At 49.8% G+C, this 14,549-nt stretch overlaps 1 protein-coding gene across 1 annotated transcript; it reads right to left on the bottom strand.

Moving 5' to 3' along the window:
* Nucleotides 1–3,380: 3,380 nt before the first annotated feature.
* tars2 (threonyl-tRNA synthetase 2, mitochondrial) lies at nt 3,381–13,547 on the bottom strand. Its single transcript, XM_062465958.1, has 19 exons — nt 13,363–13,547; nt 12,658–12,839; nt 12,070–12,184; nt 11,854–11,975; nt 11,529–11,637; nt 11,024–11,088; nt 10,834–10,912; nt 9,962–10,099; nt 9,713–9,811; nt 9,363–9,532; nt 8,880–9,042; nt 7,958–8,095; nt 6,782–6,859; nt 6,440–6,540; nt 5,892–5,993; nt 4,254–4,326; nt 3,981–4,095; nt 3,690–3,865; nt 3,381–3,615 (listed from the first exon to the last, which is right to left on the bottom strand). The coding sequence occupies exons 1-18, from the start codon at nt 13,441–13,443 to the stop codon at nt 3,723–3,725; spliced, it is 2,073 nt and encodes a 690-aa protein (XP_062321942.1). The 5' UTR covers nt 13,444–13,547; the 3' UTR covers nt 3,381–3,615; nt 3,690–3,722.
* Nucleotides 13,548–14,549: the final 1,002 nt, after the last annotated feature.

Raw genomic sequence — 14,549 nt, forward strand, 5'->3', positions numbered from 1 at the left:
ATGAGGCATTGTGTGTGTGTGTGTGCCTTCTCTAGGCCCCCTTGGCATCTTCCTTTACAAGCTATACGTATGTGTTTATGTGATTGTGTGAGTGTGTGTGGCGCTTTCATTACCTGAGGTCCAACCAGTGCCCAAATCAAAGCAAACATCCCCATTGAAAGGTGCGAACAGCTCAAGGGAGGATTAGCATGGCGACCGAGTGACTGGGAGAGGCAGCAGCCAGACTGAGATTCTGGAGGATCTCTGACACTTTCATATAAACTGAGAACTGAGATTGTGCTGAGCTTGGCCATGCTTATTAGACTCTGAGGAGAAGGAGAAAGAAAGAGAGAGAGAGAAAGAATGAGAGAGAGAGGGTAGAGAGAGAGAGAGTAGATGTGTGTGTGATCTGTATGGGTGGGCTCAGGGGTTATAAAAACATTTTTTTTGTTATGTCTTCTTCATTTTTTATTCTTCAAGGAACTAAAGTGTAATAAATATTAAGGAATTCATGTGATTGAAGCTTTGGAATGGGCAGTTGAATTACTGTGTCTGTTTGCATCCCCTCTTCGCATTGAAGATGTGTGTGTGTGAGTGTGTGTGTGCAGGAATGTGTGTGTGTGTGTGTTTGCTAGAACGTTCACAGGAAATATCTGCCCTGCAGCCGGCGCACCTGTCAGATGAGCGGCTACACATCAGCTAATTGCCTGGCCCAATCAAACATTAGCAGTTCACACAAACGTAGACATGTACACACACCTCTCGTCACTGTCCCAGACACCCACTCCCTCAGAGAATAATCTAGAGCAGCTCTATGTGTGACTAAAGAGGTTTTTGACCGCTGGGTTCTTGATGCTGTTTGGCACCAAGTCTCACAGACCTCCTGTTATTGTGTTCTGTGGTTTTCTCTCTAAAGCTTGGCTATCAACACACACACACACACACACTCACAGTCATCCACACACACAGTCATACACACACACACACACACACACACACAGGACTTGGGGTGGGTGGGTATTTTTAACACAGTGTAAGGGAAGGGCAGAGCAAGCACACAGACTATTTTGGGAGGGCAACCTTCAATCACAGGCTGTGACAGGTTCTCAGCGACACCAGGGACAACAATGCAGCAGGAACCAAGCTTCTCTTCCTCTAGAGGGCCGGGGGTCACTGTCACCCTGCCTCCAGGAACCAGTCACCCTCCACGAGGGTGTGATAGGTTGAAAACTAACACCACTTCTGGCCCCATTTTGTGAGAAGGCTCTCCATTCAGGACAGCCCTTCCCACCTGGTCCTGGTTTACGTGTTTCCACCACCCGGAAGGCCCTTCCCACGGGAGCCCCCGGGTCAACACTGTCCCTGGCCTTACAGCAGGCTAACGCAGATACTTATCAATGCAGTACCTCCCTCGGATCCCTTTGTTTGGGTCTCTACTAACAGCCAAGTAGTCTCTCTCTCTCCCTCTCTTTCTCTCGCTTCCCGCCTGCTTGTCCCCCACCCTCTCTCTCTCTCCCTCTCTGTCTTGCTGTCACTCAAGCCCACTGGCTAAAAATAATTTCCGATGAACTCTGTGCGACTCCGACTGTAGAATGAACGATAGCTTTGTGTGTGTGTGTGTAGAGAGAGATAGGGAAGGGGTGTGTGTGTGATGGAGGTGGGAGTGCAGAGGGGGGTTGGGGGGGCAGGGGGTGGAGAAGGAATGTGAGTGGGAGGAGGGAGGCTTGATATCCTTATCAGACAGCAATGGTTCCAGCAGTGTTGGTGGTTACTAATGGTCTGTGTCACCACTGTGGCACTACCGCACTGCGCTGGCCAAAATCACCCGAAATTCACAAGAGCATTCAGGCTCCGAAAAAATAAACATTTGACCGAAAGATGAGAGAACGAGAGCCAGAGTAGAGAGATGTGGAGGCATCTCTCCTCCCCAGGCTCGGTGATGCGTCACTGGGAGGACGGAGAAGTGGATCCTCCCTGTACAGTGTCCGAGTCTCTTCCTGTTACGCAAGTCTGTGTTCGGTCAGGTCACGTGTTCAGCACGAACGCGCTCAATCGACCCTCTCTGTGTTGAACCGGAACAGGGGAGCCAAAGCCCTCTCCACCTCTGCTCCCCAGCCCAGCAGAGACAACCCCTCACAGCCCACTGAGACGACCCCCCTCACAGCCCACTACCAGCCACCCCTCACAGCCCACTACCAGCCACCCCACCAGCCACCCCTCACAGCCCACTACCAGCCACCTCACAGCCCACTACCAGCCACCTCACAGCCCACTACCAGCCACCCCTCACAGCCCACTACCAGCCACCCCTCACAGCCCACTACCAGCCACCCCACCAGCCACCCCTCACAGCCCACTACCAGCCACCTCACAGCCCACTACCAGCCACCTCACAGCCCACTACCAGCCACCCCTCACAGCCCACTACCAGCCACCCCTCACAGCCCACTACCAGCCACCCCACCAGCCACCCCTCACAGCCCACTACCAGCCACCTCACAGCCCACTACCAGCCACCTCACAGCCCACTACCAGCCACCCCTCACAGCCCACTACCAGCCACCCCTCACAGCCCACTACCAGCCACCCCTCACAGCCCACTACCAGCCACCTCTCGCCAACACGATCCGGTGAAGCGGTGCTTTGGTCCGTCCTGGTCCATGTGTGACCCCCCCTCCCTCCTCCCCCCCCACCATCCGCTCCTCCGTCGCTGTTGTGACTCATGTCCTTTCCGTTCGGTCGCTCTGCCTCAATTAAAAAAAGAGGAAAAGCTGACCTCTGCCCTGCCTCTACTGTTTCCATTAAACACACACAAAGTTTTCTCCTATTTTAGTCAAACGACCCCCCCATCTCTCTCTCTCCCCCCCCTCCCTCTCTCTCTCTCCCCCCGTGTCCTCCCTTCCTTCCAGTCTTTTAAAGGTATGGTTGCTTTTCTATTCTGATATTCTTGACAGTGAGGATTAAATAACAGGGCAGTTATCTGATTTAAGGGGTATTAACCAATCACATCTGATGCCTGACAATGCTGACACTGCATCCTGTATAAAGACACCAAAGGGGGATTACACAGAATTTGCCAACTGAGACGCAACCGAAGACTCTGAATAAAGTTACATTTTATTATAAAAATCCTCTGGGTTATTCTTTAGACTGTAACCAAGTGTGTGTACCTCGATGCACGGTTATTCTTCGTGTGTGTGTTTGTATGAGAGTGTGTGTGCACCATCATGAGTGTGTAGGTATGTACGAGTGTGTGTGTGTCTTCAGAAGTCCTCCTGGTTGCTCTGTGCGTGCGTGTATGAGAGTGTGTGTGTATGTATGTATGTATGTATGTATGTATGTATGTATGAGACTGTGTGTGTGTGTGCTCCTTCATGAGAGTGTGTAGGTATGTACGAGTGTGTGTGTCTTCAGAAGTCCTCCTGGTTGCTGCGTGTGTGTGTGTTCAGAAGTCCTCCTGGTTGCTGTGTGTGTTTGTGTGTTCAGAAGTCCTCCTGGTTGCTGTGTGTGTGTGTGTTCAGAAGTCCTCCTGGTTGCTGCGTGTGTGTGTGTGTGTGTTCAGAAGTCCTCCTGGTTGCTGTGTGTGTGTGTGTTCAGAAGTCCTCCTGGTTGCTGCGTGTGTGTGTGTGTTCAGAAGTCCTCCTGGTTGCTGTGTGTGTGTGCGCGCGTGTTCAGAAGTCCTCCTGGTTGCTGTGTGTGTGTGTGTTCAGAAGTCCTCCTGGTTGCTGCGTGTGTGTGTGTGTTCAGAAGTCCTCCTGGTTGCTGCGTGTGTCTCGTAGCTCAGTGAGCGATGTGAGGACGTCTCCTGTCAGCCTGCTGCCCAGCTGTGTGCCTCCTCTGGTCCTCACACTCACCGTCCCACTCACACACTCATTCTGCCCCACCACTGCGCACACACACACGCACACACACACACACACACACACACAGATGGAAATCTATTTAAAAACAAGCTATGGTAGGAAGTGATTAGGACATTAAAACAGGTCATTCATGATTACCGAATATGTAGTTGTACTGAGAGAGCTGTGCTGCCCGGATTTTTTTATTTAAGGTGGATCCCTGTCCACAGTCCAGGTCAGCCATGAAGCCAGCCTCACGAAACTGCCCAACCACCTTAACAGGAGACAAGAATTCAGAAGGGCTTCAGTGAGCCAGGATCAGTCGCACTGCTAACATGGAGCACAGCACCATGGGGAGGGGGAACATCAGCAGGAACAGCAGAAAGATGCGGCGGGGAGGACACTGGAACAGCCAGTTTGATTGGTGCTGACCTGCTGAGCATACGACTCGCTGTTGCCCCCTACAGGAATAACCATGACCTGCGCTGGAGACAACCACAGGGGCCTGAGAGAAAGAGAGAGAGAGAGAGAGAGAGAGAGAGAGAGAGAGAGAGAGAGAGAGAGAGAGAGAGAGAGAGAGAGAGAGAGAGAGAGAGAGAGAGAGAGAGAGAGAGAGAGAGAGAGAGAGAGAGAGAGAGAGAGAGAGAGACAGCGAAGTTACTGTGAGGACACCATGTACAGCACAAGCCTATCAGGTGTCTGGGTTAGGGTTAGGGTTAGCCTATCAGGTGTCTGGGTTAGGGTTAGGGTTAGCCTATCAGGTGTCTGGGTTAGGGTTAGGGTTAGCCTATCAGGTGTCTGGGTTAGGGTTAGGGTTAGCCTATCAGGTGTCTGGGTTAGGGTTAGGGTTAGCCTATCAGGTGTCTGGGTTAGGGTTAGGGTTAGCCTATCAGGTGTCTGGGTTAGGGTTAGGGTTAGCCTATCAGGTGTCTGGGTTAGGGTTAGGGTTAGCCTATCAGGTGTCTGGGTTAGGGTTAGGGTTAGCCTATCAGGTGTCTGGGTTAGGGTTAGGGTTAGCCTATCAGGTGTCTGGGTTAGGGTTAGGGTTAGCCTATCAGGTGTCTGGGTTAGGGTTAGGGTTAGCCTATCAGGTGTCTGGGTTAGGGTTAGGGTTAGCCTATCAGGTGTCTGGGTTAGGGTTAGGGTTAGCCTATCAGGTGTCTGGGTTAGGGTTAGGGTTAGCCTATCAGGTGTCTGGGTTAGGGTTAGGGTTAGCCTATCAGGTGTCTGGGTTAGGGTTAGGGTTAGCCTATCAGGTGTCTGGGTTAGGGTTAGGGTTAGCCTATCAGGTGTCTGGGTTAGGGTTAGGGTTAGCCTATCAGGTGTCTGGGTTAGGGTTAGGGTTAGCCTATCAGGTGTCTGGGTTAGGGTTAGGGTTAGCCTATCAGGTGTCTGGGTTAGGGTTAGGGTTAGCCTATCAGGTGTCTGGGTTAGGGTTAGGGTTAGCCTATCAGGTGTCTGGGTTAGGGTTAGGGTTAGCCTATCAGGTGTCTGGGTTAGGGTTAGGGTTAGCCTATCAGGTGTCTGGGTTAGGGTTAGGGTTAGCCTATCAGGTGTCTGGGTTAGGGTTAGGGTTAGCCTATCAGGTGTCTGGGTTAGGGTTAGCCTATCAGGTGTCTGGGTTAGGGTTAGGGTTAGCCTATCAGGTGTCTGGGTTAGGGTTAGGGTTAGCCTATCAGGTGTCTGGGTTAGGGTTAGCCTATCAGGTGTCTGGGTTAGGGTTAGGGTTAGGGTTAGCCTATCAGGTGTCTGGGTTAGGGTTAGGGTTAGCCTATCAGGTGTCTGGGTTAGGGTTAGGGTTAGCCTATCAGGTGTCTGGGTTAGGGTTAGGGTTAGCCTATCAGGTGTCTGGGTTAGGGTTAGGGTTAGCCTATCAGGTGTCTGGGTTAGGGTTAGGGTTAGCCTATCAGGTGTCTGGGTTAGGGTTAGGGTTAGCCTATCAGGTGTCTGGGTTAGGGTTAGGGTTAGCCTATCAGGTGTCTGGGTTAGGGTTAGGGTTAGCCTATCAGGTGTCTGGGTTAGGGTTAGGGTTAGCCTATCAGGTGTCTGGTGGGGGTAGTTGGGACTCACCATTTCCCTCCAAAGTTCTCCGCCAGGATGGCAATCATCCTTTCCAGAGAGCCCAGCACGGCTCTGTGGACCATGACCGGACGGTGCATCTCTCCATCAGTCCTGGGAGACACAGGGAGGTTAGACCTGCCTGTCTGTCTGTCTGCCTGTCTGTCTGCAGGGAGGCCTCAGACACCAGGTAAGACACGCTTTAGAGCAGGGGTCTTCAACCCCAGTCCTGCATGTTCTAGATGTTTCCCTGCTCCAACACACCTGGTTCAAATGAATGGGTCTTTACCAACACCAGAAGAAGCCTGGTAATGACCCATTCATCTGAACCAGGTGTGTTGGAGCAGGGAAACATCTAGAACATGCAGGACAGGGGGGTCCCTGAGGACCAGGGTTGGAGACCACTGCTTTAGACAACACAGGATCCTCAAATGTTTCTTCACAAGGCGAAGAAAATACTTCTCAAAAAACAAAGACAAAAGTTATTTACACTTCATGTTACTGCAATTGAGTTACTCAATTGGATAAGAAGGATGATTGTATTAAGACGTGATACTCACCCAACATACTGGAGGTCAAATCTGATTGGAAGCTGGAAGTCCAACTGGATTGTGGCACACTGGTGCTGTCGACCAATGGCATCCTTGATCTGAATATCGATCTAGTACCAGCAGGATGTGAGCGTGTCAGTAACAGGTCACAGGTCAGTTTGAGCTGAAGCTAGTCATTGCTAAAATGGCAATATGGTTATAAAAGATTTAGCTAAATCTGCTGATGTTCTAGACAACTTCATATTGATTAAGCAAACATGGACACAGTACATTAATATTGAAGGCGTTTATGGCCAATGAGTGAATTCTGACCAATCAACTTCCCAGATGGCTCAAGCCCCTCCCCCTGACCTTTGGCCCATAAAAGGCTCCGTCTCCTGGGTTGAGTTCCCAGCGCTGGCCGAATTGCTGCAGACTCCTTTCCAGCTGCTACTCAGACAGAATGGGAGGGAGGACATCTCCGTCAGGGCGACCACACCACACAAAACAAGTGCTCCTTGAAGACGGTGCTTCAGAGCTAATTTATCTTTATTTCATCTCAACTATCTGGTCTAATCAGGCCCAGAGCTCCTTCAGGAGGCCTCCTTTACGGTGTATTTCACATCAAGATGGTTTCCTAAGAACAGACAACGGCTCTCATCTGTGAGCTAGGCATGACACATTCCAATGCCTGCATGCTGATTGGCTAAGTGGGCTCCATTACTCAGCATGTTTAGTGTGGAATTATCCACGAGGTGTGAGTTAGTGTGAAGACCCAACTGTCTGCACACGCACACATTTACACAGCTGGGCCAAGGGCTCCCCTGTACTTCATCCTACATTCCAAGTGTGTGTGCAGGACTCGCAACTAACGTTTTTTCCTCACTGTCCCACATTTTTTCAACCTTTCAAAACCAGTTTTTTGAAACTTTTTACAAAATATATTTTTTCAACCTTTCAAAACCTCTTCCTCGAAACTTAAAAAAAAATGTTTTGGGGAAATAAGGTTTGAAAAATATTTTCTACAAATTTTCGAAAGGTTTTAAAAATATTTCCTCTCTATTCTCCTGAGCCTCCCTAGTGTGTATCTAAGTGTGTGCACCTCCTCAGTGTGTATCTAAGCGTGTGTATCTAAGCGTGTGCACCTCCTCAGTGTGTATCTAAGCATGTGCACCTCCTCAGTGTGTATCTAAGCGTGTGTATCTAAGCGTGTGCACCTCCTCAGTGTGTATCTAAGCATGTGCACCTCCTCAGTGTGTATCTAAGTGTGTGCACCTCCTCAGTGTGTATCTAAGCGTGTGTATCTAAGCGTGTGCACCTCCTCAGTGTGTATCTAAGCGTGTGTATCTAAGCGTGTGCACCTCCTCAGTGTGTATCTAAGCGTGTGCACCTCCTCAGTGTGTATCTAAGCGTGTGTATCTAAGAGTGTGCACCTCCTCAGTGTGTATCTAAGCTTGTGTATCTAAGCATGTGCACTTCTTCAGTGTGTATCTAAGCGTGTGCACCTCCTCAGTGTGTATCTAAGCGTGTGTATCTAAGCGTGTGCACCTCCTCAGCAGTGTCCCACAGCTCCGGCTGGCCCAAGTACGGGGAGGGGCGCGTGGAGAGCAGGCAGTGGAAGGAGAAGCCAAACACCTCGTACACCCTCCTGACGAAGTCCAGACACCCCAGAATCTCCTGCTCCAGCTGGGGGGAGGAAGAGAGAGAAGGGGGGAGAGACGAGGGAACAACGTTAGCATCGGAGGACAGGCGTATCGCATGCTGAGCGAGCCAGTGTTTCCCCTAAGGGGGCGCCTGGCCCCCCCAACGGCACCCCCCGCCCCCTCTGGAAGGTCAAGTTAATTTTGTATGTTTTTAAAATTTGTATTATTTTTATTTATTTTTATATAGCGCCAGATCACAAAATAAGTCATTTAAGGTTACCTTTCCTATAAAACAGGTCTATAGCTTACTCTTTTATTAAACAAACTAAATGGCCTTATGTCATTTCTGTCTCTACATGGTCCCTACACTGCGAGCCAAAAGCAGATTCTGGGAATCGCGAGGGTCAATTCTCAAGAACGAGCTGGGAGGTTCTGTCGCCGTAGCGACGGTCTATTCCTAAACGCCGGGCTGATTGAATTAGCTACATGGAGAAAAACTAATCGCTGGTACACGATCACGGGACTGGGCCACTAACAGAACCACTAACAGCCCAGCACAGACCCACTCTTCTCCTGTCGTCCCCAGGGACTTTTCCCCTGGGGACGGGCTTTAGCTTACAGGGTGAAACAGTCAGGAGGTGCACCCTATAGACGAAACAAAGCTCTCCATTCAGGAGGACTGAGGCCGTAGAGAACGAGAGTCAGGAGATCTCCTTTCAACACCTTCCAGTCCAGTGCCTCTACGAACTGACTGCTTCTTCACTTAAATCGATTTCTTCAGGTTTAGATAAAGTTTTGACCGAGTGTGTGTGTGTGTGTGTGTGTACCTGCTCAGGCGTGCAGAAGATGTGCGCGTCGTCCTGGCAGAACCTGCGGACCCGGGTGAGACCCCCCAGAGCTCCGGAGAGCTCGTTACGGTGCAGCGCCCCGAAGTCGGCCCAGCGAAGAGGCAGCTCCCTCCACGACCTGACCCGCTGCTCGAACATCAGGCTGGAGGGAAGGGTGTGAGGACGTGAGTGTGTGTGTGTGTGTGTGTGTGAGTGTGCGTGTGTAGGTGAGTCAGGTGGCTGAGCGGTTAGGGAATCGGGCTAGTAATCAGAAGGTTGCCGGTTCGATTCCTGGCAGTGCAAAATGACGTTGTGTCCTTGGGCAAGGCACTTCACCCTACTTGCCTCTGGGGAATGTCCCTGTACTTACTGTAAGTCGCTCTGGATAAGAGCGTCTGCTAAATGACTAATGTAAATGTGTGTGGGGGGGAATACTAGCATGCGTGTGTGTTGAGAGGTACAGTCACGTGTGTGTGTTCTCACCAGTGTGCGGGGCAGTTCATGGGTTTCAGAGCATAGGTCTGTGTGTTTTCTGACGTCACAGTGAACATGTTCTCACTATAGTGCTCCCAGTGCCCTGAGCGCTCCCACAATGCAGTGCTGTACAGGGTAGGGGTCACAACCTCACTGAAGCCCCGCCTCCGATACTCACTCTAGCAGATGGCAGAAGGGAGGTGAGGGAGGAGGAGGGGGAGAGTGTTATTTTGGGTAATGTAGAGTTCAGACAGTGAATAAGCAGTAATTGAGGAGTTGTTAGTATAATATCCTGACTACTGATGAGAATACTGCTGTGTTGAGGATGCAGTTAGACCTGAGTGTGTGTGTGTCAGTACCTTTATGAAGTCGGTGAGTGTGTTGTAGATGTGGGCTCCTTTAGGCAGGAAGAAACAGCTTCCAGGGCTGACCTCGTTAAAGAAGAACAACTCCTGATCCTGAGGGAGGAACAAAGACAACATCTCTCTCTCTCCCCTCCCTCCCCACGTCCCTCCCCCCTCCCCTCCCCCCCCCTCCCCTCCTCCCCCTCCCTGACGTCCCTCCCTGACGTCCCTCCCCCCTCCCCACGTCCCTCTCGCGGGCCGCACCGTTCCAATGCGGCGGTGGTCTCTCTTCCGCGCCTCTTCCTGTTCCTTCTCCCACCGTTCGCGCTCCTTCGCTCCTGGGAAGGCCACGCCCATGAGTCGCATCACGCCTGTGACCCCCGCCATCGTCACAGGAGACACCTGGACAGGGGAGAGAGAGAGGTGGAGGGAGAGAGATGGAGAGATTGGCAACATCAGAAAGAAGCAACGGGGGGGGTGAAGAGACGGAGGAAAAAGAGAGAGAATTGAAAACGGGGGGAGGAGATGGAGAGAGAGAGAGAGAGAGAGAGAGAGAGAGAGAGAGAGAGAGAGAGAGAGAGAGAGAGGATGAGAAAGGGGCAGCAGCTGATGTGTGTGTTTCCAGCGCCCTGTGTTTACAAGTGATCAGAGCAGGAAGCTGGGCCAGTGACAAAAACAACATCCTGCACCAGCTGCCGTTTCCATGGAAGCCCAGTCCGCCCAGCACCAGAGCAGTACGGAAACCCCAGACTGTCCCAGTATCAGACAGGGAGGATATTCCATCCTGCCCTCCAGTCCAGTGGTCATCACAGGGGAGAGGAGAGGGGGGGTTGAGCACACAAGCCTGTGTGCATTGGGTCTTCGCCACAGCCCCAGTTGTGGGTTTATTGTAGTTGGGACTGAACTGCCAGTTCCATGTTTGTTTACCATGTCTGACTGCCAAAGCACAATGTGCAGAGCCCCGACAGTAGAACAGACAACAAAGATAAACAATGTCTACATTCCAGGGAATAAACAAACAGTACTGCTAAGCACAGCTGGCAACAATGAATAGAATAGTTTACTAATCTAAGGTGGACTGCGATTAGCATCCAATGGAGTTCTACATCATTAGAGAAGGAGACAAACACACACACCTGGAGCATCTTGAAGGCCTTGATCAGGCCTGTGTGTGGGAGGAGAGGACCACTGCACACTCCTATGCTGTCTCCATACCTAACACACAAAACAACACATGGGACTGAGTGAGTGTTTTATTAGAGAAGTGAAGTCTTGAAAGAGGAGCAACTGTGTGCATGTGTGTGTGTGTGTGCGTGTGTCACACACCTGTAAACTGGGATGGTAGAACCTACAGTCTGCTCGTCGATCAGCTGGAGTCTTAACTTACAGTCCTAAAAACCAGAAAACAGTATTTAGACACCGTCAAACACGCACAGACACAATACACATCATCGAAGCCTGTACAATTCTATTTAGGAGTAAACACCCAGTCAAATGATAGTGTTTCACAGACACACCTTCCACCTCACATTCCTCCATGGTGAGTAATATCAAAAGATAATTACCAATGTCAACATGTTTAAACACTCAATTAGACACGCGGCAACAAGCACAGTGTTACAGAATACAGTCTAGCGCGTCATCACTGGCACTGCATTCCACTATCAACACAGATGTCGCTTCACCCAAATATTCAATAGATAAAATAACAAAATAATCACAAAATAAAGAAGGGCAGGGTGGTGTGCACTATAGAGCAAACCCTGTGTTTTATTAGAATCGGTCAAAAGCCAGCGTCATCGCACACAACCAGAGATGAATGACCTCTGACCTGGAAGAGTTCTTTGGCTTCCTGCACGCTCAGCTCCAGTCTGGAGAGAGGAAGTGGAAGCGCGGCGGCTTGCCGGCATCTCTGCTCCACCTCAGTGAGACACAGGGCACTGGGGGAAGGGTCGCAGGACAGGGCAAGAGGCAGGTCATCGACAGGTCAGGGTGGAAGCTGTAAACAGTCCTTCACTCACCTCTGACCCCTTTATGCAGATTAAAGAGGAGTGGCTTCACTGGGTTAAGGTGACATGCTGTATGCTGACTGGACCCTCACACTGTGAGATTTACTGCTTTCCCAGAGCCCTGCCTTATCCAGGAGTGTCTCTCACCTGTTCTCCAGCCTGTGGTCGCAGAAGAGCCCCGTGTCTGACGCTCCTTCCCTGCACAGCTCCGCCCCGAAACTCCCCTCCAACACCCCTCCCAGGACGCACGCCCCTGTCCTCCACAGCACCTGGAGGAGAGAGGGAAGGAACAAGGTTTTCTTCGGGTAAATGAGACCGTTCCTCGGTTTGGTGGAGCGTGAGAAGGTCCCTGAGGGGGCGTACGTGTTTGCCGTCGTCGCTGTCGAAGCCCAGCAGCTGCAGTTCACAGTCGTCCTCCAGGGGGCGCTGCAGTTCCCACAGCTCCCCGTTCACTCTGGACACCAGCGCTCCTGTAAGCCTGTGGGTGAGATGGGAGAGGAAGTTAGCAAGAGGGAACACTCAAAAACCACTGACTCATCACCATCGGCATGAGTACCAATACAGTACAGTACAATTGAATTGAATGTGTTTTTAACATACTAGTTATAGTGTATTGTATTGTATATGTTGATGATTGTAAATTTCGGGGCAATTCAGTTTTTACTTCAAGGCCGAGGTGTTCGTTGTATGGTTTCTTATCAATAAATCATTAACTACTACCACACAGGCCCTATTTCACCCTCCTCAGTGTGAATCTGCCTCCTAACAAGTGACATCTGACAACGGCCTCACTCAGGAGTATCGAAAGGTAAAAAGAATAAAAAGATTGGTGATGACAAAATCCAAACAGAAATGAAAGACTCTAAAGGTGTGTGTGTGTGTGTGTGTGGGGGGGTTTAGCCTGTATGAGGTCTTCTACATGTTGGAGGTGAGGACATGAGGGTCAGTTACCGTGCGTTCTGGGCGATGAGTAGAGGTGTGGTGAAGCCGGCTGTGGCCTTTGCTGTCCTGCCGTCAGCCAATCGGACGCTGAGGATCTCCTTGTCGCCGAGTGTTCTCCTCTCATCGCCCCGCCTCTCCTGGAGAGACTCAAACAGCCGCACGCGCTCAGACCGGCCGGGGGATTCCTGCAACTGGGGGGGGGGGGGGGGGGGGGGTTAAGTAATGAAAAAGGGGGGTGAGTTAGATTCTGAGAACCATAAATAATTATAGATAAAAATGTAAAACAATCCGCATCCACACAGAGAGAGAGACTGATGGGCAAGCAGAGAAGTTGTGAGACCAGCTAAGTCCATAACCTAAATTCTAATATGGAAGTATATGCCACATCTTTATGGTTATGCTAATACACAGCAATACAGGCACCAAGCCATGTCACACAACCAGTGCATTCTGCAAACAGCCCTGTGTGAGCTTTCAAAACAGTTCATGACATTCATTGACTGACAGGTGTGAAAGAGTAACGCGTTTGACTTAATAATACCAAGGCTAATTGGCACACAGTCCTATTAATACTACACCCCTTTTTGGTTCGCTAGCTACCCTACATATCTAAGCTGCTGTAAGTAACTGTCAAATACTAGTCAAGACTGATTTCATTCCTGTGATCCAGCTTTGTTAACCTTGCAGTGATCCAGCTTTGTTAACCTTGCACACCTTGCTATACCGCCTGTGAAAACGAAGAACCGCACGTAACGTTCGACAGATGGGAAACCGTAATAGCACAGTAACCACCATCCTCAGTCAAGGAATATCTAAAACTCCACGGTCATAACATTTTACAATCGTCCCCAACACTGCATGCGGCCATAACACCGGAAGAGTGATACAAATGAACGAGAAAGTTGATTGGACCGAACAGGAAGGAGGCGGAATCTTGTGACGCAGAGGAAAGTGCTCGTTCACGAGCCTCAGTTAGAATGCGCGCTCACTAATCAGCACATGCGGTGGATGGGCCAGATTCAGACGAGGACGCAAAAGGGACAGCTTGAAATTAACAGTAAACAAGAAAACAATATTATTTTGGTATCATACATAACTAAATATTTACTTCCGCCTACATACCGCTGCTATTATTACATGGTAATACGCAGAATAAGCCCATCCAAATTACTGTAGCTCACTGAAACGGTGCAGCGGCTAAAAATGACTGGTCATACTGGGCAACTGGTGAAGGGCTGACATCGAGCATCTCTCAAGTTGAGGACTAAGCAAGTGAAATAAAACACCAACGTTGGACTCGGAAAAAGCCAACAGCTTTGATATCGTTGTGACGGTCTTTACATTTTTAATAGCCTGTAGCTAAACTACAAAATGCTGAAACGGTCGCTCTAATAGTTGACTATTTTATTGTCCTGTCAAACTGTCTTCGGGTTGTAATTTTTTTCTCTTTCAAACTGTTTACAGTTTTAAATAACGATTAAATTGTGTTGTACCAACTTTTGTCAGTAAAGATACATTCTGACTGCAGTGGCTGTCAACGACTGATGTAACCAAGTTCTATTCTTTTGCAATACTGAGTGCAAATTATTCTTTAAAATGTTGGAATTATTTATGAAGACACAGTTTAAATACAAGTCTTATTTATAGCTATGAAAAATACACGCATTGATCTAAAGCGTGTATAATTACTTAAAACTAATACACGCTATTCTCACCAATAAACGACAAATATGGTCACATTTTAGGGACCTCGCTGGCTGTATGATCATGTGGAAGGTTTTACTAGGGCCAGTTTATATCCACTTGGGGGCGCTACGGCCTGTGTAACTAAAGCGCTTTCAATAGAGGGCTATGAGGAATCTGTTAGCAATATGACCGTCTCTGAAACAGTCGCACTTCAA

This window comes from Osmerus eperlanus, chromosome 7 (genome assembly GCF_963692335.1).
Source record: "Osmerus eperlanus chromosome 7, fOsmEpe2.1, whole genome shotgun sequence".
NCBI classification, from domain to species: domain Eukaryota; kingdom Metazoa; phylum Chordata; class Actinopteri; order Osmeriformes; family Osmeridae; genus Osmerus; species Osmerus eperlanus.

Bases quoted from the DNA above. Each gene is read 5' to 3' on its own strand.
- tars2 (XM_062465958.1), bottom strand. From the start codon at position 13,443: ATGGTGGTTACTGTGCTATTACGGTTTCCCATCTGTCGAACGTTACGT. The intron at 12,185-12,657 runs GTAACTGACCCT...TCTCACCCACAG, and splicing joins CTCATCGCCCAGAACGCACG to GCTTACAGGAGCGCTGGTGT. The intron at 5,994-6,439 runs GTGAGTATCACG...TGTGTCTCCCAG, and splicing joins TTTGACCTCCAGTATGTTGG to GACTGATGGAGAGATGCACC.